Source organism: Chionomys nivalis, chromosome 8 (genome assembly GCF_950005125.1).
Source record: "Chionomys nivalis chromosome 8, mChiNiv1.1, whole genome shotgun sequence".
In the NCBI taxonomy this organism is placed as follows: Eukaryota; Metazoa; Chordata; class Mammalia; order Rodentia; family Cricetidae; genus Chionomys; species Chionomys nivalis.
Genome location: NC_080093.1, coordinates 31,927,958 through 31,953,847, shown reverse-complemented (window position 1 = coordinate 31,953,847; position 25,890 = coordinate 31,927,958). Strand labels below are relative to the sequence as shown.

The window sequence follows — 25,890 nt, the reverse complement described above, 5'->3', positions numbered from 1 at the left end:
CCCCGTTTGGCTTAGAAAAGTCTTCAAGATGGTCACTGTGCTTTCTAAGGGAAACTGTCACTAGTACATCTTTATACACATTCATCACACTGGGCTACTTGGTACCCAGTGAGAGTGTTCACCGCTTCCTCCCTGACATGAGCTTCTGAAGGGAGTGTGAGTCTACCTTGGTGTCCATCTGCCATAGTTCCTTGTGTGATCCTGTATGAGGGAGTGGTTAATAAATATTTTAAGTACAAGATCACAATATTTTCTCCACATAACTTAATTAGCAAGGTAATGTGACCACAACATGTATGTGTATATATGTTACATATAATTGATGCTGTCACGTAAACCCAGCATTGCATCATGATAGCGCAATAAGTCTGTGTTCTCACCTCACTCTCCTTTTGTGCTTAAATGAGACTCCAAAGCTGGGACTTGGGTGCACTGCTTCTATGCTTTGAAAATACGTTGTATGTCTTCCAGGCAGCCGGCTTCCAGGGAGCTGCTTTCCAAAAGTGCCCCCAGCGCAGAGCTTTCTGTGTGCTGCCTGGGGCCTTTCTTTGCCAGGAAGAGAAATGTCCTTCTGGAGTGCAGCCTAGTGGCCTTGGCTCCCTGGTCACAGGCTTCCTCGCTGCAGGGATGGCACCCTGGGGCAGGCCGTTCATGATCCAGAAAGCAGTTTCTGATGATCAGTGGTCTACGCGCCAGCTCAGCCTTCCGGCTTTTCTTTAATCCTCGAACTGGCTTTTTGTTCTTGGAGTGGTTGGAATAGATTTCGGTTTGGGTTTTCTTCATTTATAATAATTCTAGAATGTCATCCACTGTGAAATGTTAAGTATGGATGAGCAACAAAGCTGCTCCAAATCCCACCCGCACACTCTAGCCCATCGTTTCTAAATCTGATTAACACAGAGCACCTGCCAAGCAGCAGGGGCGATTACGGGCTCATCTTTGAAATTCCTTTCGCGTTGGTGCCTCCCCCACTTTGCTACTGTGGGAAACTCAGCGCACAGCACCGAGAAGTTAAGAAGTCACAGCCTCACTTGAGCTGTGCTAGTATTAATTACCTGTGCAGATCTCGGATAATTGAAACGATTACTCTTCATTTCAGCTCCAGGGCCTGGAATGGATGGTTTCCCTGTATAATAACAATTTGAATGGAATCTTAGCTGATGAAATGGGGCTAGGCAAGACCATCCAGACCATTGCACTCATCACGTACCTGATGGAGCACAAAAGACTCAATGGCCCCTATCTCATCATTGTTCCCCTCTCGTAAGTACTGTCATTTATTCCGCCCGCCACCACTCTGTGCGTTGAGATTGTCCTAGCAGTGGCTTGCCCTTGTTTCCCATTTCAGACAGAATAGTCTCATGGAGTTGGAATACCGGAAACACATAATCTGAATGTTGGTTTTACTTTTCCACCCCAGCCAAACCCCATGCCCCTCCGCTGCAGCCTTTTGACTGGCTAGTAAAGTTTGTAGTGATTCTTTCTGGCCATTCCCATTTTACACCCTGTAGAGCAGTCTCAGCCTTCCTCGTGCTGAGAACCCTTAACACAGTTCCTCGTGTTGTGGTAATCCCCAACCATAAATTATTTCATTTTATGGTTACTTCATAACTATAATTTTGCTACTGTTAGGAATTGTAGTGTAAATATCTGGATCTCTAATATGTTACCCAGAGGGGTCATGACCCACAGGTTGAGAACCACTGCTGCTGCAGCATGAGTCCAAGTAAGTAGAGTTTACTGAAGGGAAAGGTGGGGGAATTTGAAAACTTTTCTAGAACTGTTTTCCTTTTTGTATTCACACTTACACACACACACACTCACACAATTGAACACCTCCAAAAGATAATGGATTTGTATCTCTTATTGTATCTCTTAAAGCCACATAGACATCCAAATCCTCGCTGTGAACAGTGCGTTCAAGTAAACTTTGTATGTATGCTTTGTGTTTCAATGGCTTGCTGCTCCGGAAGGAAGGACCAACCTTTGCTGTCTCTAACACAGCCCCAGTTCCTCACCTGCCAGTGGCTCCCCTGGTCTTTAGCCAACACTCAGAGTAGAGAAATTACTGTTCACAGCCACCCTCCCTGGGAATGGGGTGCTCCTGTGCATGCATGTCAGCATCTGTATATGTGTGTCAGCATCTGTATATGTTTGTCAGCATCTGCGTATGCATGTCAGCATCTGCATATGTGTGTCAGCATCTGTATATGTTTGTCAACATCTGTGTATGCATGTCAGCATCTGCGTATGCATGTCAGCATCTGCATATGCATCTGCGTGTGCATGTCAGCATCTGCGTGTCAGCGTCTGCGTGTTCATGTCAGCGTCTGCGTGTGCGTGTCAGCATCTGTGTATGCGTGTCAGCATCTGTGTGCGTGTCAGCATCTGTGTGCGTGTCAGCATCTGTATATGCATGTCAGCATCTGTGTATGCATGTCAGCATCTGTGTATGCATGTCAGCATCTGTGTATGCATGTCAGCATCTGTGTATGCATGTCAGCATCTGTGTATGCATGTCAGCATCTGTGTATGCATGTCAGCATCTGTATGCATGTCAGCATCTGTATATGCATGTCAGCATCTGTGTATGCATGTCAGCATCTGTGTATACATGTCAGCATCTGTGTATGCATGTCAGCATCTGTGTATGCATGTCAGCATCTGTGTATGCATGTCAGCATCTGTGTATGCATGTCAGCATCTGTGTATGCATGTCAGCTTGATGCTCTAGTCACTGCCACCTTGTCATGGGTTGCAGTCCTGAGACGAACTCGGACCTGCAGGAAGAACAAGGCTTTCTGTTTCGTATTTCCTTTCGTTCTGTTTTCTGCACAAGGCTCAGAGTTATCTGCCTCCATAGTATTTACATGCCCTTTGCACCCGATCTATATTTGCATCGTCTGACATAGATGTTTTGGTTACACTTTTGGATTTAAAAATAAAATCATTCATTCATCATTTCTTCCCCTGCTTCCTTTTCATAGACCGATTGACTGTGTTCATGGGATTTTCTAATTTCTCTCCCCTGATTCGAGTTTTCTCAGCGCTTACATGGCTAATCCTAAATCATTTGGCCATTGTTGGTTTTGGAACCCTAGGAAGGCTCCGGTGTTCTGTACCACATAATTCTACACTTTTGAATTGTTTCTTACAAGATTTTTTTTCTTGAGGTGTACAATCGTCACGCTTTGTGGCGGCTTATTTCTTCTATCTTACCTCTTATCTCCATACCTGGAACATTAATATGTATGCGTCTTGGGTATTTTATATTCTCTAGAAGGCAAGGACTAAAAATGAGTAACAGTTTTCTATTTACCGAATTTATATAAATGTGTATGTGCTTGTTTACTCTGGGTTTTTTTGTTGTTGTTGTTTTGTAGGACTCTGTCTAACTGGACATATGAATTTGACAAATGGGCTCCTTCTGTGGTGAAAATTTCTTACAAGGTTTGGAGCTTTGTATTTATATATAAATGCGGAAAAGCAAAAAAATGGGCCCCAATTTCTTCCTTCCGTATGTACATCTGTGAACTGTATTTGGTTGTAAAGTTTTGTCATGTACATCATGTACTAAACAGTGAGAGTTAATCATCCCAAGAAGATTACTGTAATAAACCATAATTACTTTCAGATAGTGAAATGCAGAAGAAAATTGTTAATTATCATATTGCGAGGTTTCTGATGAGAGTAATACAAATGACAAATATCACACTTTCTGTGTGCTGCTGACTGGCTCACTGTGGGCTGCTACTGCGCCGAATGTTCCTGCAAAGTCAGGCAATTACCGGGGCGCTGGGGCTGCCTGCTGCACGCTCCCACAGAAAGGGAGCTTTTCAGGCAAGCAGCGGGTTCCCAGCCACTGCTAGCTACGATTTCCCCTCGCTTTTCCTTCCTCGGGCTTAAGTGGGAAACCTTCCTGCAAGGACCTGTAAAGGGTCAAGATATGTGTGCTTTAGCTACCGCTTTCTTCCCGGATAATAGACCGGTATATGGTAATACCCTTATGTACGCATCACCTGTCTAGGCTCCATTAAGCTCTGAGCAGTGAGAAATCGTACCTATGTCCTTCCAGCGGGTAATCGATGTATTTTTCTCTCCATTCAGGGTACCCCTGCCATGCGACGCTCCCTTGTTCCCCAGCTGCGAAGTGGCAAATTCAATGTCCTCCTGACTACTTATGAGTACATTATAAAAGACAAGCACATTCTTGCAAAGGTACGATTTTAAAAGAAAAAAGAAAAGAAAAGAAATTCTTTTATCTCTAATTGTGGATCATCTTACTGGAGTGTAAAGTATCCCTCAAATTATACTCAATAGTATAATTTTGATCATTAGATTACTGGCTTCTTTCTCTTCGTTTTTTTTTCCCCCCTGAAATCTTGGTCATGGGATTTAATACTTTGTATGATATCGTGTGTGTGTGTGTGTGTGTTTGAGAGAGAGAGAAAGAGAGAGAGAGAGAGAGAGAGAGAGAGAGAGAGAGAGAGAGAGAGAGAGAGAGAGAGAAAGAGAGAGAGATTAATTGATTAATCAATTGATTGATTTATCCTGGGCCCTGCTCTGCACGTTTGTCATGAGTTCACTTCCTTTCTTTTCCTTTATTCATATTTCGTGTGTATGAGTGTTTTGCCGAGAACATAAATGCATACAGCACTCATGGAAGCCAAAAGGGGGCATCAGGTCCCCTGGGACTGGACTTAGAGCCTGTGTGATCCTCTCTCTATATGAGTGCTGGGAATAGAACGAGGTTCCCCTGGAAAACCAGCCATCTTTCCAGCCCCAATTCCACATCTGTTAAGAAAATTCACCTGGGTTCCTTCTGCGATTTTTCTCTCCAGCAGCCCTCAATGTGCTCGGAAAGAAATAATTGTTTTTGTTGCCCTGGGTTATTGTCAGCCCAGCTTCATTCCTCTGTGCCTCTCTCTCCGAAGGCAAGCAGGGCCCCCTCCAGATGGTATCCTCCATCTCAGCATTTATCCATGCTGCGGCTTGTGTACTTGTTCTGTTTTCAGTGTTTCCCTGGTAAAATAATGGGCAATTATTGTTTAAATTACTCAGGGCTGTTCCTGGGGCTTTTTCTTTGGCGCTGAGAAAGGGTTGTGTCAGCGACCTACCTGGCTCATCATCTGTATATCTAAAGTTGTCCTTTAGCCACGATGGGAAGGGTTCCTCCCCATTTATACCATGTTGTCTCCTAATATGATCACGCAGAAGGATGAAAGCATCCTTCCTGGAACAAATCATGAAAACTTAATTTTCCCCCTCTGTGGTAATTTCTTTGACCGTGTGATATTTGGAAACCTCCAATCTGAAACTAAGTTATGGTCAGAATGGAGTAGAATCCCTATTTCTGGGGTTTGTTCCATCTCTGCATTAAACCCCTGCTCTGGGAACTTTGAGTTCCCTTCATGGTATCATAGGCAATAACATAAAGGAACTTCCTGCCCAGGGGAGGTTTAATAATTGAGATGACACTGACAGCAAGGCCGCCTTCCAGTTCCTCGTGCTCTGAGATGAATTTGGCAGTGTCAAAAATGACGTGTCTCCAATATTACTGTGGGAATGTGTTGGTGCCTTTGAGATTCCTAAAAAAATAAAAACCATCTTGTGTCTTGTGCATATGTATTTCAAAGTCATTGGAGATGCCTGGTAACAAGAAGCAGTGCTTTTATTTGTTACTGGAGAAATGGTGTTCCAGAGAGAGGTAATAATTTTTCCAAGCAGTAGACCTAATTAGTACATCTTTGGCGGCAGAATCAAAGGTCTCTGGTTCCTTGTTGCTTTACGAGCTCAACTGCGGAAGAAAGTTGATTTAGAATAGATATGCTATTGTAACACTTAGATGCATTTTTGTCTGTGAACCTCTTTCCACTGATGTTGGCTGTAAATCTTTGGTCATTGTTACACACTTGGCTGTGGTAGAGAAACGGGGCAGGGAGTGCTGGTGATTTCCTTTATCCGGATATCCCAGCCTGGCTGATGGTTTTCTCTCTTTTCCCTAGCTTCACTGGTCCTTCTAATGAGGAGGTGAGAATTATGCCCTACTTGCTTGCCTGCTCCCTCTGACTCTCGCCCCAGAGCTAGACACATCTGAGCAACAGACTTTTTTTTTTTTTTAAACCAGTGCTGCCTTTGTATAGGCCAGAGGTTCTCAGTCTGTGCTTCACAACCCCTTTACGGGAGGGGTGGAATGACCCTTTTCCAGGGGTTGCCTAGAACCATCTGAAATATCAGAATTTACATTACGATTTATAGCAGTAGCGAAATTACCGTTATGAGTTAGCAACAAAAATAATTTTATGGTTGGGAGTCAACATGAGGAACTGTATTTAAGGGTCTCAGCATTAGCAAGGTTGAGAACCACTGGTGTAGGCGAAAGCTAGGCTTAGTGGTACAACCCTCTTAGTTCTCCCTCGAGCATTAAACTTGAAGAGACTGTAAAAGGTAGGGTATGAGAGAGGAAAGGACCGGAAGGAAGCCTTTGGGAAGAGAATTGTGCCATCCTCACTTTTGCCTTCTTAAGTATTAGTCGTGTTGAGGAGTTTGCTGTGTTTTAATTCTGCAGTTTGGCCCAGGTGGAGGATGGTATTTTTGCATTGCTTTTCTGCGGATGAGTTTGTGATCATTTTGAGTAGAACCGGTTTCTTCAGTCTGGCTGAAGATGAGGAACATGCATCATGCATGAACTGGGCGAGGGGGAAGACTATTAGTTTGACCTTTTTTTTAAAAAAAAAAAAACTGAATGTTTAGATTTTTGTGTGTAATATTCCAACTTTTTAGTGTTAGCAACACAACACTGAGCCATGCCCTAGAGGTAGTAGACAGCTGGTCTATTAGGAAAGAGGACCTAGAAGATAGTGGCCCTGCATCTTCCAGAAGCCAGCCATTCATGCCTGCTTCAAGAGGCTGTAAGGATTCTGTTTCTGCTGTGAGCAGAGGAACCGTGACCACAAAAGTCTGGAGGATCTTATGTCATGACACAGTAACAAGAAGACCGCTGGGCGGAAAGAGGCCAAACCTAGTCTTAGGAGTACCCATTGCTCTCTGGGCCTGTTTACTTGTTTCTAAAAGGTGAATTGGAATCACTGGTCCGAGGGGGAACATTGTCATTTTAAAAGTCATGAAGGGCATGGGCAGTGCTCCATTGGTTGGGCTTCCTGTCTCTTAAAGAGTATCATTCTGTGTCATGTGCCAACCTGGACCTTTGTTTTTCCACACACATGCCTCAGTCCTTCGGGAGCCAGTGCATTTCTGTTGACCAGGCACACATAGGTTCTCCCGCTTGTGTTGCAGATTCGCTGGAAATACATGATCGTAGATGAAGGGCACCGAATGAAGAATCACCACTGCAAGCTGACTCAGGTCTTGAACACACACTATGTCGCCCCCAGAAGGATTCTTTTGACCGGGACACCACTACAGAATAAGCTCCCAGAACTCTGGGCCCTCCTCAACTTCCTCCTGCCTACAATCTTCAAGAGTTGCAGCACATTCGAGCAGTGGTTTAATGCTCCATTTGCTATGACTGGCGAAAGGGTACTGGTCAAACTTTGTGTGTGTGTGCAAGAAAGTCTCTCTGTGTGTAATATGTTTGTGTATGTGTCTTTGTGTGTATTTTCCACTGTGTGATGGTGAAATGAAAGCAGAGGGCATAAAACTTGGAACGTAAGAGCCAGAGAACCCCCACAGGGTGGTTTATAATGCTTTTTGGTCAGTGGGTGGGATCTGGTTGCATTTGGGATTAGGTTTTCTCCTCTGAATCTAGATTCATATGGAGCATCCCAGCCTCTTTGCATTTTGCCAACTTTTCCCTGACAGAGTGTTCAACTACAGCATGTCACAGGGAGGGTGAGAGTGGAGGTGTTGGCTTCATCAGCTTACACAGCCCAACTCAGCCAGTTCAAACAGGAACCCGAAATCCTTATTATAAACTCAGGGCTCCCCTTTGACGTACTTCCACGGAGCGTGAGTGTAATACATTAGTTTTCCTCACATTTTTTCAGGTATTAATGTAAGCCTTCATTTTTGTCTGTACATAAATTCTCCTTAAATCCTGGAGTATCTATTCTCAAATGTATTATTATTATTCCTTTAATAATAGCTCATATAAGGCAAGCTTGGGCTATTGCAAGAAAAAAAATCCCTGAAAGGGACACATACCTTTTTGATTGCCAGATCCTTGATGATAGGAATGAAAAGCCACTAATATGCTTTAGAGAAACTTACCCTTTGCACTCATAGCCCTTTAATCTTGAGCTACCTTGCAGGTTCATTTGCTGTTCATTAACTGACTTGCCCATTTGGAGAAAGCAGTGTCAATTAATTCTGCCCCCTAGAGGCTAACAAAGGAACAAAGATTTGGGCAGAGGAAGGGAAAGGGGCTATCTATGGTGCAGGAGCCAAGAGCTCTCTTCCAGTGTAAAGGATGCTCACTCTTTCCCATTTTCATATTCACACACCCATCCTTTTGTATATTTCTGCACTGGACACGAATGTCAGGGGATTCAACTGAAGTAAGCACACACAAACTGTTGCCCCCTTTTCCTGTTCTGTGCCAACCTCAAGTCAGTCTTTATTGTTGCCCTTATTCTGTGTTTGGGGTTGTTCATATTACTAATGTGAAACTTGGCTCCAGGGCCCATTCCCACAAAACTAGACTCTAAGGCAAAAATACTTATTTGGCAGTCATTCTATTCCAATGGGGTAGGCAGGTGGGCAAAAAATTTGGAGGTGTTGCTGGCTGGCATTCACCTGGCTCTGTAGCATGTGAAATTTCGGTATGCATCGAAACACACGAGCTCAACAGAGTTTCTCTGTATGAAGCATTCCTCACGAATTCAACTAAGGTTGTTTTGTAGGTGGACCTGAATGAAGAAGAAACTATTTTGATCATCAGGCGTCTGCACAAGGTGTTGAGACCCTTTTTACTGAGGAGACTGAAGAAAGAGGTGGAATCTCAGCTTCCAGAAAAGGTCAGTTGCAGATTCAGATAGTGGGGTTTTCCCTCTTGTGCATGTGTCTTTGGCACCTGTCTTTGTGGTTGCGTGTCTGAAATGACAGGCCTAGAGTTCCGTTGCAAAGTATCTTAAAGATATTTTCAAAGACTCTGTGTTTGATTGAGTTATGGGTGGGGGGGCACTCACAACATTATCAGTCTGGTTTCTTTAACTTTGGGGCGGGTTTAATAAAATAATCAAATTCATGGAGTCTTTTTGGTTTTAGGTGTGTGTGTGTGTGATTGCTATTGAGCTTTTAGTCCCACCTGAAGTCACTTCAGAATTGTCCTGCTCTAAGGCAAATAAGGATTGGCGTTTGGTACTTGCGTCATCACTGAAGGGATCCGGAGTCATCTGCCAGGTTTCCTGAAAGTTCATTTAGCGTTTCCTATTTGTGATGTGATTGTTTGGGAAGAGAGAGTTGCTTTAAACAACAGTCTGGGATGCGCATTTGTGTGTGTGGTGTAACTAAGTCCCTGTGGACTTACCTGGGGATGTCTAGGCAAGCAGTTTTCAGATTGTTCTTTGGAAACAGTTTTTAGTTCTGTTGAGTTTCTTTGGGCCTGGGTTAGTACTGGAGTTGAGTTTTGATTATTGTACCCCTGGTCTTAACCTGGAACCATCTACACCTGACGTTCCATCCTCTGAAAGGTAGCTTGATTGGGGTTTGATACTTGGTTGGATTTTTTGTTTGTTTGTTTGTTTGTTTTTTGTTTGTTTTGGTTGTGACTTTTTGGGGTAACAACTACTGGACAGATTGGCACATCCTGTCCATTGTAAAGCCCATCTGACTGGGCAGAGTTGTTCGTTTTGCTTTGAGAGAATTTTATATCTTAATCCCTTATGCATTAATAGTCACAAAAATTGAAAGTAAAAGTCTTCTACTCTGAGTATCCTAGTAAAAGTCTAGGTATGTATTTACTTTGTTGATGAATGCATCTTGGGGATCAAGTGCAGTGATCATTCCCTTTGCTTTCCTGTGGTCTTGACCACTGGGTAATAGTAATTTTCTTTGTGTGGTACTGTCTGTGGATGTCTTTCTAGGTATCCATGTCTTTAAAGGCAACCACTCTACCTTGTCCCGGAGGCAACTTGGTGGAACTGAAACTATTGACTCTGCCCATCAGTGGGTGCGGGAGCATTCTCCATTGCTTGTGATGTGGATGTTGGCAAGTCATTTAGACCAGGGTAGCCTATTGGTCTCCAGGAAATTATGTGACATCGCCTCACAGGACTGCTGTGTGGTCTAAGTGCTAGACACATGAACACAAACCGGGTACAGTTTCTGCTGCCCTGGTGTTTTGTCTCTGGTTTTAGTTTTCTCCCCGAGTGTCTGTTCTGCTCCAGGTTTCTGTTGTGGATGGAGCTCTTCTCCCTTGTCCACGTGAGGTTTCATCTCACCATTCTCTTGCCTTTTCTGTCTTCTCTGTGGTCCTCTTTCATCTCTGCCTGTAAACCACCTAGGGCATATATGTGACTGTTGATGACCTAATTTGATCCATTGATATCTATTCTCTACTTTCATTACCTTGTTAGTTTTTTTTTTTTTTTAACCCCAGGAAAGTTGTATATTTAGCTGTCATCCTTGGGAGTGGTACACACCTCTTTCTTTAACCTACAGCAGACTCTATATGTCTGACAAGGCTCGAGTTTAAAAAAAAAAAAAAAAAGCTAAATCCACTATATTATTTTATTCTCCGATGGTTTTATGAAGGATCAAGAAAGTGCGTTTTAATCCTAATTTTAGCTTGCATCTAGTAGACTTTCTCTATAGAACTGTACTCCTTTTAGTTTACAGTTCTGTGGTCTAAACAAACATCTACTTCATTGTGTTAAGAACCAAACTACACAACCGCCCCCTTACCTAACCTGTCCTCCTTTGCACAGCTGAGCCAGTCCTCTTTTGTACCGAGAGGACAATAGCCCCTGTTACCACCTTCCCACCCTCATGTGACCCTGAGCTGTTCTCCATCTCTAAAAACTGAAAGTTTGTACCTGGGTTCTTTCAGGCCATGTAGTGTGTTTGAAAGCCATCCAAGTTGTGGTGCTTACCTCCATTGGGTTTGGTTTTCTTGAGGGACATTGGGTTGTTTTTGTTTGTTTGTTTTTAAGGTGTATGGATGGGTGGGTATGCACTCCCCTACATGAATCTATATGTACCCCATGATGTAGGAACTCGTGGGGCCCAGAAGAGTGTTCCAGATTTTCTGGAGCTGGAGTTGTAGATGTTTGTGAGCTGTGCAGTCTGGGCGCTGGGAACAGACCTGTGTCCTCTGTGAGAGCAATGAATGTTCGAGCTGCTGAGCCATCTCTCCAGCCCCTGACGATCTGAGCAGAGCTGCTGGACACAGCTGCATTCAAGCTTTCGTGTGACAGTCTTGTTTCACTTGAGTGAACATCCGGAAGTATGATTGCTGTGTTATTTGGTTAATGAGTGGTTTATAAGGGTCTTATAAAACCATGTGTTATCGGTGTTCTCTGTACCATCCTAAACTGCTTGGTGGTCCTACTGGTGAAATGTAATCCCATCAGTGCCTGGTGTTGTCAGATATGTTGTGAGGGTCATTACTGTTTGTTTTAAGATTTTAATAGGTATGAAGTTACACCTTTAATTCCATTTCCTTGATATTGAACAGTGTTGAGTTGAGTATCTCTACATATATATGTGGGTGACCCTAGAGACACCTATGCTGCAGGGGAAAGTCAGCTCTCATAATGGGCTGACGGGACACCTAATGAGCAAGGGGAATATGCTGGGCCCCTGCCTACAGCAAAGTCCACTTCTTACATTCGGGAAAGAACAGCAGTTCAAAGAAAAGGGATTGTACACAGCAACTTGAGCTAAACAAAAATGTGATTCTTCTTTTGCACTCCCATTGAGGTCGTCTGTTGATTCTTTCCCTCTGCCATAGTCTTAAGAACTAGTGATGCAGTTGGCTGTGTGTACGGTGGCATCTCAGTGTGTGCATGTGCGTGTGCATGTGTGTGTGTCCAGTGTCTGAAGTTAACCGGAACTTGGGCCAGCCAACATCAATCCTGGTTTTATTTTTATACGTAATTTGTGTAGAACGTAGGAAAAAGCTTTGTGTGGATGGAAAACTTGTGTATTCATTAAATAAAAGCTGGGGAATTAATCATTCCCATCCTTCCTCTCTCATGGCATGGATTCAAGGGTCTGAGACCTCTGTTAATTGAATTGTTTGTTGAAAACATATCTCAGTTCCCTACATGCGGCTCTGTCGCACTGGCCCAGTTTCATTGTTCTATCCTTTTGGAATGAAAATTTTAAATAAAGAACAGTCCATCAGCAGGATCTCTGAGGAAAGCTCAGTACTGAATTAATAGGGCCAATGGGGGGAATCTTAGACAATCTAATCAGTGGGTTCAGCTCCTTGTGGGAACTGATTGGGTCATTCACTAATGCAGAATCCTCAGGGGGTAGTGTGTACATGAACTCAGTGCCTCTTCGCAGTCTCTATAGCTGTCGAGTATCTCTTCGCAAGAGACAACCCTTTTCAGAAGTCACCAATTCCACTCTTTGTCCCTGTGTGTTTAGAGGAACCCTTCACCGACTTCTTAACTTGGGTGCCATTGCATCTGGGGAGGGGGAGCTCAGACCCAGCCCCGTTGAGATGGTCACCACTATTGGGATTCTTCAGTCAGTTCCTTTTCTCTGTCTGTCACTGTCGGTTGTTTCCTCTGTGCATTCCCTTGCACTCAGAACAAATAAAATGTATTACCCCAGAAATGGAAGTTACCATGTGAGTGGTTGACATGAGATCTGCTCACACCGAGGACTGGTGTGGCCGTGGGAGGCAATCTCACCCAACCAGGGGTCTCCAGTGCCCATGTGAGGGAGTAGCAACAGGTGTGCAGAGGGTGCTCTATTACTTCCCAATGTAGTGCCAAATAATGTTAGGGCAGCTATGTATGCTTATGTTTCTCTTAGAATAGAAACATTATGCTCTATAGATATGTAGCATGCACAGTGACACTGATAACAGGTGGTATGTCTGTCTATCACAAAGTCACTCCTGGACCTGGGTGGTCATAGGGGAGGCGTCGGTTGGATTCTCCCGCTAGAGCATCTCAGTATCTGGTCATTCTTACTTGCCTGTGTGCTCAGGTTCAGAAGGCTGTTGTGATGACTTCCAGGTGTGTCTTCAAAAGTGGTCTTTGTGTGATCTGATTTTTTTTTTTTTTGGTTGAAAGTGTTGGAGATTGGAATCAGGCCCTCATACATGCTGGGAATCTCCTCTAACTGAGCTGTAGCCCCAACCCTAATCTGATTTTTAACTAGGCTAACACCCTCGGACCCCAGAAGACTGAGGAGAATCTGCCAAGGAGCAGAGGTGGAAATGTGGGGTAGTGTGAGCACAGAGCTGTGGGAAGAAAGCCGTGCTATTTCTCCTGCATCCTTCATGGGGTTTTTACTAACGGCACATAGACGAATCAGGTTGGAACTGATAAAAACCATTAACTATCGTCATACTATAAAAGGACGCAAAGCGTCTGTCTTTACCTTTGTCCCACTGCCCTATGGGACCCACCTCATACCTGAGATGTTAATATTAGTATGTGTATATAATAATTCTTAAGAAAATCCATAGCCATATATTAATTAGAAAGATGCATATTGTCATCAGAGTCCAGGACCATTTTCTTTGAGGAACATGGAGGAAGAATTTGTTTTTTATTGATAGGACTCTTGGGAGAATTTTTTTAATTACATTTTTTATTTTGTACACGAGTGTGCACATCATGTGCATGTGATATGATGGAACGGTTTCCACACATGTCATGGTGCATGTGAAGGCCCAAAGTTAAGTTTCAGGAGTTGGTTCTCTCCTTCGACTGTGGGTCTCAGGCACTGCCTGCAAATCACCAGGCTTGGAGGCAGGCTCCTTCCCCCACTGTGCCATCTCATTGGCCCTGGGAGATGATCTGTGTACATCAGGATTTAGAAAGGGTCCTTAGCATCTTGGGTACCTAGGCTTAGAGAAAAGAGCAAGAGCAAATGGAATCACCTGGAATTGATAAGGAACTACTCCAGGAGGGAAGGAAAAACATGTGTGCAGCTTGTGACAACAGGTTCGGTCCTCGGATCTCACCGGCTCCTCTTCCCCTTGTTGACGGAAGGGAGGAAGCCGTGGGTGTCTTCCCTCCAGAGCAGCTATGTCGCCCTTTAGACAGAACAGTGGTTCTCAAAGTATGCTTCTTTTCCCCCTTGGGAGTCCCATATCAGATATCCTGCTTGCTTATCCAGTATTTCCATTACGATTCTTAACAGTAGGAGAATTACAATTATAAAGTAGTAATAAAATAATTTTATGGTTGTGGTAAAAATCACCCCAGCATGAAGAACTGTATTAAAGGGTCACAACATTAGGAAAGTTGGGAACCACTGCTATAGAGGGTATCCTCTCTGTTAGGATGCTTGGCGTCCTGTCTCCATGGTAACAGCATCCTGCCTCCCTCTTCCCTCCTCTTCCTGAACAACTCCACCTCCAGCCGCAGCGGCTGACTGACAGATGGGAAGTTCTGTCCTTGTCTCTGGGTCTTCTGTCTCGTGGCATGCCGTGTCTTCCTTACTCAGGAAAATCTGAATGAGGCAGCAGAGAGGTTACATCAGGTTACAATGTGAACACCAGGCTGTATCTGCGAACCACTCTCGTTGGTCATCCTTGGTGTGAATCTGAAAGAGCAGCCATATTTTGAGCTAGGAACTTAACCTCCTGGATGCTCGGGTTCTTTGTCTACAAAATGAGGAGAGTAAATGTGACCACCTCGTGCAGACTTTGTAGGGATTGAGTGAGAAAAGCCGCATCACGCACTCTGTGTAGAGATCAATATTGACCCTTGATGTTGTTATTGTTAAATTTGTTAAAGTCTAAACTTAACATTTTCTTTACCACAATCAAATTTTTGTTGAGAGTTGTGAGCTTTTGAAAAGATAGGATAGTGGTGATTCCTTTGCAGGGGATGTGCAGAGGAAAAGATCACCCTAGGTCCACTAAATACGTGTAACCTGTGTCCGTTATATCTCAGGAAGACTGCACAATGTCAGAACGTTTTTAAAGAAAAGTAGACTAAAGAGAAGACAGGATCAGATAGGCCATGCACAAAGCCTATGCCAAGTGTGTACTGATTTGTTAAATTTAAAGATTTGCTTCCTCTCTGACCTAGAAGGTTATTAACCAGCCTGGTGGGTTACCCCATTTAGCTCACTTACATGCAAAAAAAAAAAAGAAAAAACCAGGCCTCCCTGTAGTTGCCTAGTGTAAAGAGACAACCAGTTGTACCTCCAGGGCCTCAGGCTCCTCTTAAAGTTCCAGCCCAGCTCTTCATCTGTGACCTCCTCTCTCTGGCCCTCAGAGCTGAGAACAACCTGAACACTTTTACACAGTTGATCAAACACCCGGCAGTTGACCGATTTCCCTCAATCGCCTTCTTAGGTATCCAGGTGATAATCTGGCATTTGCTTTGAAATTTGCATGTTTGTATTCCTGGGACCAGGGAAAAAGAGCCGTATAAATAAGTCTTGTTTTCTGCCCTCAGAGTATACTAAAGACTTGCAAGAGTGTGATAGATAGACTGTGGGCATGGGAATCCTTTTAAGATGCAGAAAACAAGACTTATTTATCACAACTGGACACCCAGGACGCCCTGCCCTGCTTTAGGCAGTCACGGAGTTGTGTTCTGCTGTGAGTTAATTCCTCTGCACCTCTTGTCTTCACAGTGGTGTGTCCTCTCGTTCTCCAGAGTAGAGGTTAATGACAGCCAGCCTAGGTCTGTTGTAAATCTCCCTAGGAGACAGTGCTGAAGTGGCCACACGGAGCCATTTAAAGCTGTTTTACAAAGAAAATCATCGGGTTTGGGGACAGTCACTCATTTTCCTGATACTGTTCAGCTCATCTGGAAGTATGCAGGACCAAGAAGCAGGACAAATATTAAAAATACATTGTAATGAACATTTTATTGTAACACAATAAATGTTAAATAATAATAATCTAGGGCTTCTTTATTGAAGCCCTGCCTCAAATATGAGATCAAGAAAGTCTAGGAATTGGGACCTTACATTTTCTCCATGCAACCTTGTATACGTCTTAGCATTATCATGGTGCCTTTGAACTTGAGGACTCTGATCTGCTCTATGGCCTTGTCCCATCTCCTCTGTTCTTCCAGGACTGGCCCCAGCAGTCCCTTCTCTACTGTCATTGTATAACAGCCCCTTTCCCTCCTGTGCTTATCCGTGTCCTGCTCTGTCCCCAGGTTGAGTACGTGATCAAATGCGACATGTCAGCTCTGCAGAAGATTCTGTATCGTCACATGCAGGCCAAGGGGATCCTCCTCACAGATGGCTCTGAGAAGGATAAGAAGGTATGTTGCAAACGCGGGGAGACTGGGATACTGCCCTGTGTCTTCTCGTGTTCTCATGGCCGTGGCCTTGAGCTTTTCCAGGGAGCCTTCCTGCGAATAGTGGCTCGTTCCTGTAAAGCACTGGATCTTTGGGGTGGCAATAGTGGCTGCCAGTGTCATCATTGTCCTGCTAAATCCATTGGGGTGGGGCAAAAGAGGGTCTTGCCTGGCTAGTGTTTTTGTTTTCAGAGACTTAACACTGCTCCTGATAGCTCAGCAGAAAACATAAGCAGCCCAGTATTGGGTGATGTTTTAGGACATGTTGAAGTCAGTTTCTCTCTCTAACATCCTTTGTGTGTGGTCTGCCAGAATCCTATGTATATTCCTATATGTGATCCTATTATTCTTTCTCTGTCCAGCCATCCAAATAATGACATGGAGACTTATTAAATAATAATGAAAGCTTGGCCTTTAGCTTAGGCTTGTTTTTAATGCTCTTTAAAACTTAAATTAACCCATTTTTTTTTATTAGTCTACATTCTACTATATGGTTTTTACCTTTGTCCCATTCTGTGTGCCTGACTCATTCCATGTCTGGCTGGTGTCTTCCACATGCCTAGATTCATCTTGAGTTTCTTTTCTCTGCCTGGAAGTCCTGCCTATTTCTCCTGCTTAGCTATTGGCCATTTAGCTCTTTATTAAACAATCAGAAGGCGCCTCAGGCAAAGACACATCTTTATAGTGTAATCAAGTATTCTGTAACACCCATGGGCAGACCTGACACAAAGCCATTGACTTGAACTAATTTTGTGAGATTTACTTTTTTGTAGGATGAGTTAATCACAAAGACAATGCTATGTCTGACTCAAAAATGGCTAAATAACATCAGGACTCTGGGTTCAAGGTGTGTAAATAGTAAGATGACTTAGGGCCCTCCCTGTGTTCTTTCTGCAAGCTATCTAATCAGTCTCCCTTCTTCTTCAGTGCTAGACTTGTACCCAGGCCTTTAATAAGCAGGGCAGGCTCCACCAGTAAGGTACACCCTTGGTCTTGAAGCCTAGTTTTAAAAAATTGGAAATACTTGATCAATGAATAATTAGTTCCATTCTTTCCGTTGCATTTTTTGCTCAGGGGAAAGGAGGAGCCAAGACACTTATGAACACTATCATGCAACTGAGGAAGATATGCAACCACCCATATATGTTTCAGCACATTGAGGTGAGTCTGGATCTTGTATTTTGAGACTTATTGTGCTGGTTAGAAAGGCAGACCCCCCCAAATATGTGTAAAGCTTATGTGGGGATGTGCAGCCAGCATTTTTTCTGGCTTTTCTGGCAGAATTAATGGGCCTGTTTCCTGGGTGCGGGCCCACTTTGGCACTGACTTCCTGAGTATCTGGAATTTTATAATTCCAGATATAAAGAGTTTAAAGTCATGAGGAAATGTCGGGAGCATCAGCTCACTGTGTGGATTTGGGTTAATGCTGTGAATTACCTTGTTACTGTTGGGGTTCTGAAATTGAAGATAATGACAGATGCAGCCAGCTTCCTCTGAAGGGTGCTGGGAGAAACGCTCAAATAATGTGTTTATAGATATTGAAGAGAAAGATGTTCATGAAATATTATCCTTGTGAGAGATGCTGGCTTTAGCCTGTGGCATAGATTGCTATTTTTTTCCTGCCTGGTTTCCATCATGATGATGCAGATGGTTGCTTTGTTCCGACACTAGAACACTGTTTTTAGATCATAGGGCATTTTCTACCCTGTTTGCTCTATGTGGATGAGATTCCTTCATTGACAAGGCTCACTCTAGTGGGGCAGTTGGCTTGAGCAGAAGTACAAAGAAGCCACCTTCATCATCTGCAGATTTACAGGTACCTGAGATCATTGACACCACAAGGGCCACTGCCTACTACAAATTAAACAGAAGAAATGGCCGAGAGGAAAAGCACTGTAGGGCTATACTCTATTTAAACAACTGACAGAACCTTCCAGAAAATCAAAGCTGAATTGCAGGACAAAATGAGTTGAAATAGTCTTAGCTTTGAATGCCCTCTACCGCCAGTATGTTTTGGTGGTCACGCATGTTCAGTCAGCTTATGCTTTCTTACTACTCCTCCCTGTGTTAGAGGCCTATCCTGGCTGGCTGAATGAGTGAAATGGGACACAAATCGTGGCCTTCAAGTTCTTAGGAAAGAGCATCTGTAGATGTAAGAGGGAGAACCCACAGGGAAGGAAGAAGATCCTCACACAGATGGGGGAGTGTCTGTGGACATATGAGAAAGCATTTTTGGACATAGAAAGAGCATCCATGGATGTAGGAAGAGCATCTATGGGCAGAGGGAGATCATCCATAGACAAAGGGAGGGGGAGTGTTCATAGACATAAGGAGATCATCTATGGGCATAGGGAACTATCCATAGGCACAGAGCATCTATGGACAAAGGGAGACCTCCCAGAGACATTAGGAGAGCATTTTTGATCATAGTGATAGAATTCTTATACATAGGAGACCATATGTAGATATCAGGAGAATACCTGTGGGCAGAGGAGGCTATTCATAGGTGTAAGGAGATCATTCATGATCCTAGGGGACAGGGAGAACATGTATAAGGGAGGTATTGACCTAAGGAGGAATGTGATATAAGGGAGAATATCTGTTCATTCAGAGAGAGTCCATAGACACAGGAGTATCTGATTACTAGACAGAGTATTTTTAGACTGTGATGGCTAGTTTTATGTCATCTTGTCACAATCTATAGTCATCTGAGAGGAGGAAACCTCAATCGAGAAAATGCTTCTTGAATATCCAGTTATAGGTAAGCCTATAGTGCATTTTTTAAATTAATGGTTGATGGGAAAGGGTCCAGCCTATTGTGTACAGAAACATTCTGGGCTGGTGTTCCTGAATACTAAAAGAAAACATGTTGATAGAGTCATGAGTATCAGGCTAGTAAGCAGCACCCCTCCATAACCTCTGCATCAACTCCTGCCTTCAGGCTTTTACCCTGTTTGAGTTCTTGTCTTGCCTTCCCTCAGTGGGCTGTGATTCAGGATATGTAAACTAAATAAACTTTCTGCTCCCCAAGTTGCTATTGGTCATGGTGTTTCATCACAGCAGTAATAACCTTAGGTATGAAATGGATGCAGGGGTAAGTACCTGTGACAGAGAGGACATCTGGGGATGCAGATGAAAATATGAATATAAGGGACAGTATCCATGGACATGACAGAGCATCTAGATGCCATAGGGTGTCTGGGCACAGGAGACCACCACATCTGTCAAGCATTACAAGGCACAGTTGAGGCAGAGCTTCAGGATAAGGAGGGGGTGTGTTTATAGATCTGAGCAGAATTTGAACTGTAAGAGCACTTTAAAAAGTCCTATGGAGGGGGCTGGAGAGATGGCTCAGTGGTTAAGAGCATTGCCTGCTCTTCCAAAGGTCCTGAGTTCAATTCCCAGCAACCACATGGTGGCTCACAACCATCTGTAATGAGATCTGGTGCCCTCTTCTGGCCTGCAGACATACACACAGACAGAATATTGTATGCATAATAAATAAATATAAAAAAAATCCTATGGACAAGCTGTAGGTGTTTAGATATACAGATGGAGAATCCCCTGGGCAGCAGTGAGATCCAGTCACACGCTGCTTTGTCAGGGTGACTGGTGGGCAAGTCTTGACCCTCAAAACTGTCTTCTGCCTTTGTACTGAGAGAAACAGATTCTAGGCCTGGTGGGTGGATCAACTTTGAAAGTTACTTTTTTGTTTTTAAGTATATATGAGTGTTTTTCCTGCATATCGATCTGTGGATCACTTATGTGCCTGGTGCTCATGGAAGCCAGAGGAGGGCATTGGATCCCCTGGAACTGGAGATACAGATGTTTGTGAGCTACTGTACAGGTGCCGGGAATAGAACCTAGGTCCTCTGAAAGAACAGCCAAGGCTCTTAACTGAGAGAGCCTTCTCTCCAGCCTCCTTAGTTTGGAACACATGAAGTAGTTCATAAAAATCACATTAAGTAAATGGAAGGTGCCTTTTGCTACTACCGGAGTGTGCTGGGATAGGGAGCAGGGCAGTGGTGGCGCACGCCTTTAATCCCAGCACTCGGGAGGCAGAGGCAGGCGGATCTCTGGGAGTTCGAGGCCAGCCTGGACTACAAGAGCTAGTTCCAGGACAGGATCCAAAGCTACGGAGAAACCCTGTCTCGAAAAATCAAAGAAACAATTTCTGATGCTGAAATGCTTGCGTTGTGGTTAACTGGTCACCTTCCCTTCTATTCCTGAAAGAGTTTTGAGATCTTATTCTTACCTACACAGAACTGTTGTTGAAGGATGGGCTGCTTGTTGGTGCCTGGCCACTTAGCCCAGAAATAATCACACAGAAACTGTAGTAATTAAATCACTGCTTGACCCATTAGCTCTAGCTTCTTATTGGCTAACTCTTACATATTAATTTAACCCATCTCCATTAATCTTTGTATCGCCATGTGGCTATGATTTACCGGCTAAAGTTCCAGTGCCTGTCTGTGGCAGGGCTCCATGACTTCTCTCTGCCTCTGCCTCCTTTCTCCCAGCATGCCATTTAGTTTTCCCCGCCTGCCTAAGTTCTGTCCTATCAACAGGCCAAGGCAGTTTCTTTATTCATTAATGGTAATCACAGCACACAGAGGGAAATCCCACATCAAGCTGTGGGGGTTTAGTAATTATGAAATTGCATGTCATTCTTCCTTCATGTTGGGCTGTTTGGGGGAAAGGGGAGTCTCTCTCTCTCTCTCTCTCTCTCTCTCTCTCTCTCTCTCTCTGTGTGTGTGTGTGTGTGTGTGTGTGTGTGTGTGTGTATGTGTGTCTGGAGCTTCAGGAAAATGAGTGGCATGCTGAGATTCTGGGCAGATGCTCTCTAGTGCCTGCTTGTTTGCACTTTAAGTGGCTGTAGACTGCATGGGTGCTTGCTCCTATACCAGTTGTGGGGACAATCCTAGACACCAGAGCCTGCAGTTATCACTGACCCTGTCCTGGGTAGGTTTTCCATTGCTGTGAAGAGACACCGTGATCCTGGCCGCTCTTAAAAAGACATTTAATTGGGGTGGCTTGCTTACAGTTTCAGAGATTCGGTCCATTAGCATCATGATAGGGAGTGTGGCGAAGTGCAGACAGACGTGGTGCTGGTTACGTCTTGACCAGAAAATCACAGGAAGTCAACTGACTGTCACACTGAGGGAAGCTTGAGCAAAAGAGACCTTAAAGCCCGTCCCCATAAAGGCCACATCTCCTAATATTGCCACTCCCTTTGGGGGCCATTTTCTTTCAAACCACCATATTCCACCCCCTGACCCACAGAGGCTTTATAGCTATATTATAATTCAAAAAAAAAATATGCATTCAGTCTAACTTCAGAAGTCCCCATAGTCTATAAGTCTAAAACTTGTTTTCAAGTCCAAAGTCTCTCCTGAAACAAATGACCGTCTCTTAACTGCGGTCCCTCTGTAAAAATCAAAATAAAACGTCACATGCTTCCAACATATAATAGCACAGAGTATACATTATATTTCCAAAACACAGGGGAAAGGAATAATAAGAAAATAACCGGACCAAAGCAAGACCAAAAACCGACTGGACAAACTCTGAACTCTGTACTCCATGTCTGAAGTTAGAGCACTCTTTAAATGCCCACCATTTCTCAGCTTTGTTGACAGAAACATACTTCTTCCTCCTGGGCTGGTTCTACTCCCTGATAGCAGATCTCCTCAGCAGGTATTCCATGACTCCGGCATTTCCAACATCTTGGGTTTTCCAAGGTGATCCAGGCTTCAACATCACAGCTTCACACAATGGCCTCTCTCCTAGGCCTCCATTCACGGACACCCCTGATACATGCTTGGCCCTAGTGGCGTTCCTTAGGTGTGGAGGGAATTTCCATTGCTCTCCTTAGCTCGAAAACCAGAACCTCATAGCCGAAGCTGCCAAGTTCTGCTGTTTGCTGGGGCTGGAACATGCCCTCCCTGTTCAATTACATCCTTACCAGCTTTCTGTTTTGCACTGTCGCTGCCAGATTACGGGGGCCAATTACACTGAAACAACCACAGACTCTCTGGCTGTTATGGGCTCAAGATGCCGTGCATATTTGCCAATGTTCTGTTTTGTTTTCCACACACTGTGTATTGATACCAAATAATTCCATAACCCCAGTTTTGAGACTGGAGTTAGCTCCCCGGGGACCTTCAAACTTGAGAAATAAAAATTGTGATTTGTTTTGAGCAGGGGGTCTCTTTGTGTAGCCTACATTGGTCTAAAAACTCCTAGCCTATGTGTGGAATCGGATTAAGGGTCCGCAGCATTAGGAAGGTTGAGAACCACTGGTCTAGTGTGGTTAGGGCTTTGTTTGTAAAGAGGAAAGGGAGGGCAGGGCCAGGGGCAATGTCAGTGAATGTTACATAATGGCCATTATTTCTATGGCATATATATATATATATATATATATATATATATATATATATATATAGCTGTGTTATGTTTATTCTTACATGGTAGTTGTGACTGGTTTGTGTTAAACTCTGCGGTTAACAGAAATCCATGCGTATATATGTTAAGGGGTGTCAAGGATTTATTAAGACTTGAAAGGGGCAATACGTTCATGAATACAGGATATGGTAAAGCCAGTTGCAGATTCCTTGGAAAGCTGGGGACCAATCACACGCTTCTTCCTGCCACCTGACTCGGTCTTCACCACCCAGGAGAGCCCTGCCACTCTTCCTCCTTCATAGGCAGACAAGAAACACCCAGATATCCCAAGGTCATGGGCGAGCTAATACCCACAACACCCTTCTTTTAGCTTGAACTGTGAGCTTGTGGGTGGATCCCCAGCAACAGCTCCAGGTTCAGCTCCTGGCCAGTGCATGTTCAGGCACTCATCGATCGGCTAGAAAGGGATCTCAGAGACCTGAGTTTCTGATTTACTCTTCGGGGATCATTTGATTTGCTTTGACTAAACTTTTAAACATACTAGAGAAACCAAGAAGTTAATGATTACATATTAAAATCAATTTCTTCTCTCTTTTCAAGGAATCCTTTGCTGAACACCTGGGCTACTCCAATGGGGTCATCAATGGGTAAATCCTCTTTTACTTTTCCCTCTTTCAAGATGCATTGTTACTGGCCTTACCTAAAGTCTTTCTGTAGCATCCGGTCGCCTTAGCCCTCCTTGCTCCCCTGCAGAGGAACAGAAGTTGCTAAGCACAATTCCCTTGTACTTTACCTGTGTCTGTTTCCGCGTGCCCTAAGCAATTGTCTATTCAAAGGACGTGGGTCTCGTGGGAGAGACTTACCAGTGCTTTCACGTTCTGAAAACATTGTTTGAGTCTGAGTGTGGTGACTGCTAACCATACACAAGTGTAACTTGTGCTTGAAGAGTTGTTTGTTTCCCTACTAATTTCCTGTGGATGTTCAGCACTTGCACACATGAGCAAAAGTCTCGCCTGCCATAGGTGGATGATCACTTTTATAGTTTTTGGAGTATGAGCTAAGAAAGACGTTTTGTTGTTGTTAGCATGGACATAGGACAGAGCCACACCTTACAGCAGAGAGACAGTGAAGAGGACTCTCCACAGAATGTATCATGTCTCACCCCAGGAGAAATGAATCCCAGGGTCAGGCAGGGTCAGCAGGAACTGGATCCTACCAGGATTAGGGCCAACTAACTGGCTCTCCTCAGTCCTTGGCTTCAATTGTCCTCTGGGCCTTAATGCCACTCCTGCTTCTGCCAGCATGGCCAGAGGGACAGGGGGAGCAGGGCTATTAAGGGACAGCTCTCGGAGTAAGTGAGGGGAAGACAAATGTGAAGATGTACCATGATGTAGATCCTGCTCCCCACAATGGTGTGTTTTTAGTGCTGTTGACTGCGTGTGCATGGGTGACTGCTTCAGACAGTTCCAACCCTAAAAATAAATTTCAGTGTTACAAAACACAGTCCTGTTGATTTGAAAAGCAACAGGTTTATCGTGGAGGACGGTCCTACTTCTATCTTCCTCCCTACCACAGCACTGTCTCTTTTCTCCCATCATGCTTGCCTTGTGGACCCTATCCCTCCCCAGTCCTCTCATATAGGTGCCCACAGCAACTCTGTGAGATAGGCTACTCCAGGTTGTACTCCTATTTACAGAGCATCTTCCTGGCCCATTGTATTGAAAACCAAAACAGTCCACAAAGGACCCCCCAGTCCCTGCTCCATCCCCACCACCCAGCTCTGTCCTGAGGTCCCCCTCTCCTAGCCTCACTTACGCTTGAGTTACACTCACCAGTACTTGGTACCAGTTTGTGAGGCTCACTGGCTCCTGCCTGCTCTGGAGCCCATGCCTAGGCTTTTCCCTTTCTCTGTGCATGCCCTCATTTCTCACTAGCTGTCTCTTCACTCATTATTTCAGGTTTTAGCTCAATTGTTCTCTCTCCAAGGAAGTCACTGACCTCATGCCCTCCAAGTCAATGCTTGGCAAACTGTATCGTAAAGAGATAGATAGGAAATATTTTCAGTTTTGTGGGCCATAAGGTCTGCCGTACCTGTTGATATGACTGGTGTAGGAGTGAATCACACAGACAGAAATGCATGGGCATGGCTGTGCTTTGGGAAGACTTAGTTTCTGAAAGGATCTGCCAGGGGTTAGCACACTCTGAGTTCACGTTGTCACTTGCTGCTTTTCTTTATAGTCCTGACCACAGCGTGTAGTTACACATTTTATCACGGTGTGCCTGCCCACATTGTGTTAGTGCCCAGTAGGTATTCAGGAAGCATTTGAATGAATCATGGGTCCTAAATTAACTTGATGGCACACCATGAAGAATCTTAGAGGCGCGGAAGGGTTCCCTTCTCTTTGTGGCGCATGCCACATATGTAGCACGCACATCATACCCTTCACGGGTTTTGTACGGACAGTGTGTTCCCCTCTAAATACTCGCATGGCTTTGGAGCTGATATCCATTCGTTCATCCATCCTTCCATCCTCGGTTGCTTACTGAATGTTTACTATGTGCAAGGCTCTATCTGAAGAGCTAAGCACTTCTGGATCTCTCAAGAAGACAGCAGTAATACTGCCTTCTTGTTTTGCGTTTTTGGGTTCAGGGCTGAGCTGTATCGGGCCTCGGGAAAGTTTGAGCTACTTGATCGTATTCTGCCCAAATTGAGAGCGACTAACCACCGCGTGCTGCTTTTCTGCCAGATGACGTCTCTCATGACCATCATGGAGGATTACTTTGCTTTTCGGAACTTCCTTTACCTGCGCCTTGATGGTAAGTGCAGGAGGCATCAGCCTCAAACCACACTACTGGAAACAAAGGGGCCGTGGGCCCTGAGCGCCGATCAGAAGGAATAACACTGTGGAGTGGACCTGAAGGCTGGACATGGGTTTGCTAGATGCAGAGTTTATGTCTTCTGATGCCCTTCACATCACTGACATGATTTGCACAGTTTTTTATCCCTCCCCCGCCCCCACACCAACGCAGATTCAGAATCCTGTATGAGTATTTCAATTGGACAGAACAA

At 44.3% G+C, this 25,890-nt stretch overlaps 1 protein-coding gene across 4 annotated transcripts in view; it reads left to right on the top strand.

The window, feature by feature from the left end:
• The window catches only part of Smarca2 (SWI/SNF related, matrix associated, actin dependent regulator of chromatin, subfamily a, member 2), a 167,918-nt gene that overhangs the window by 68,323 nt on the left and 73,705 nt on the right, over positions 1-25,890 (top strand). For all 4 annotated transcript variants that reach the window (XM_057777157.1, XM_057777158.1, XM_057777159.1 and 1 more), the window contains exons 15-23: positions 1,100-1,263; positions 3,384-3,450; positions 4,108-4,218; positions 7,297-7,539; positions 8,862-8,975; positions 16,272-16,379; positions 17,490-17,576; positions 23,421-23,467; positions 25,471-25,637. In XM_057777157.1, coding sequence (XP_057633140.1) covers positions 1,100-1,263; positions 3,384-3,450; positions 4,108-4,218; positions 7,297-7,539; positions 8,862-8,975; positions 16,272-16,379; positions 17,490-17,576; positions 23,421-23,467; positions 25,471-25,637 — 1,108 coding nt within the window. The remainder of the gene's footprint in view (positions 1-1,099; positions 1,264-3,383; positions 3,451-4,107; positions 4,219-7,296; positions 7,540-8,861; positions 8,976-16,271; positions 16,380-17,489; positions 17,577-23,420; positions 23,468-25,470; positions 25,638-25,890) is intronic.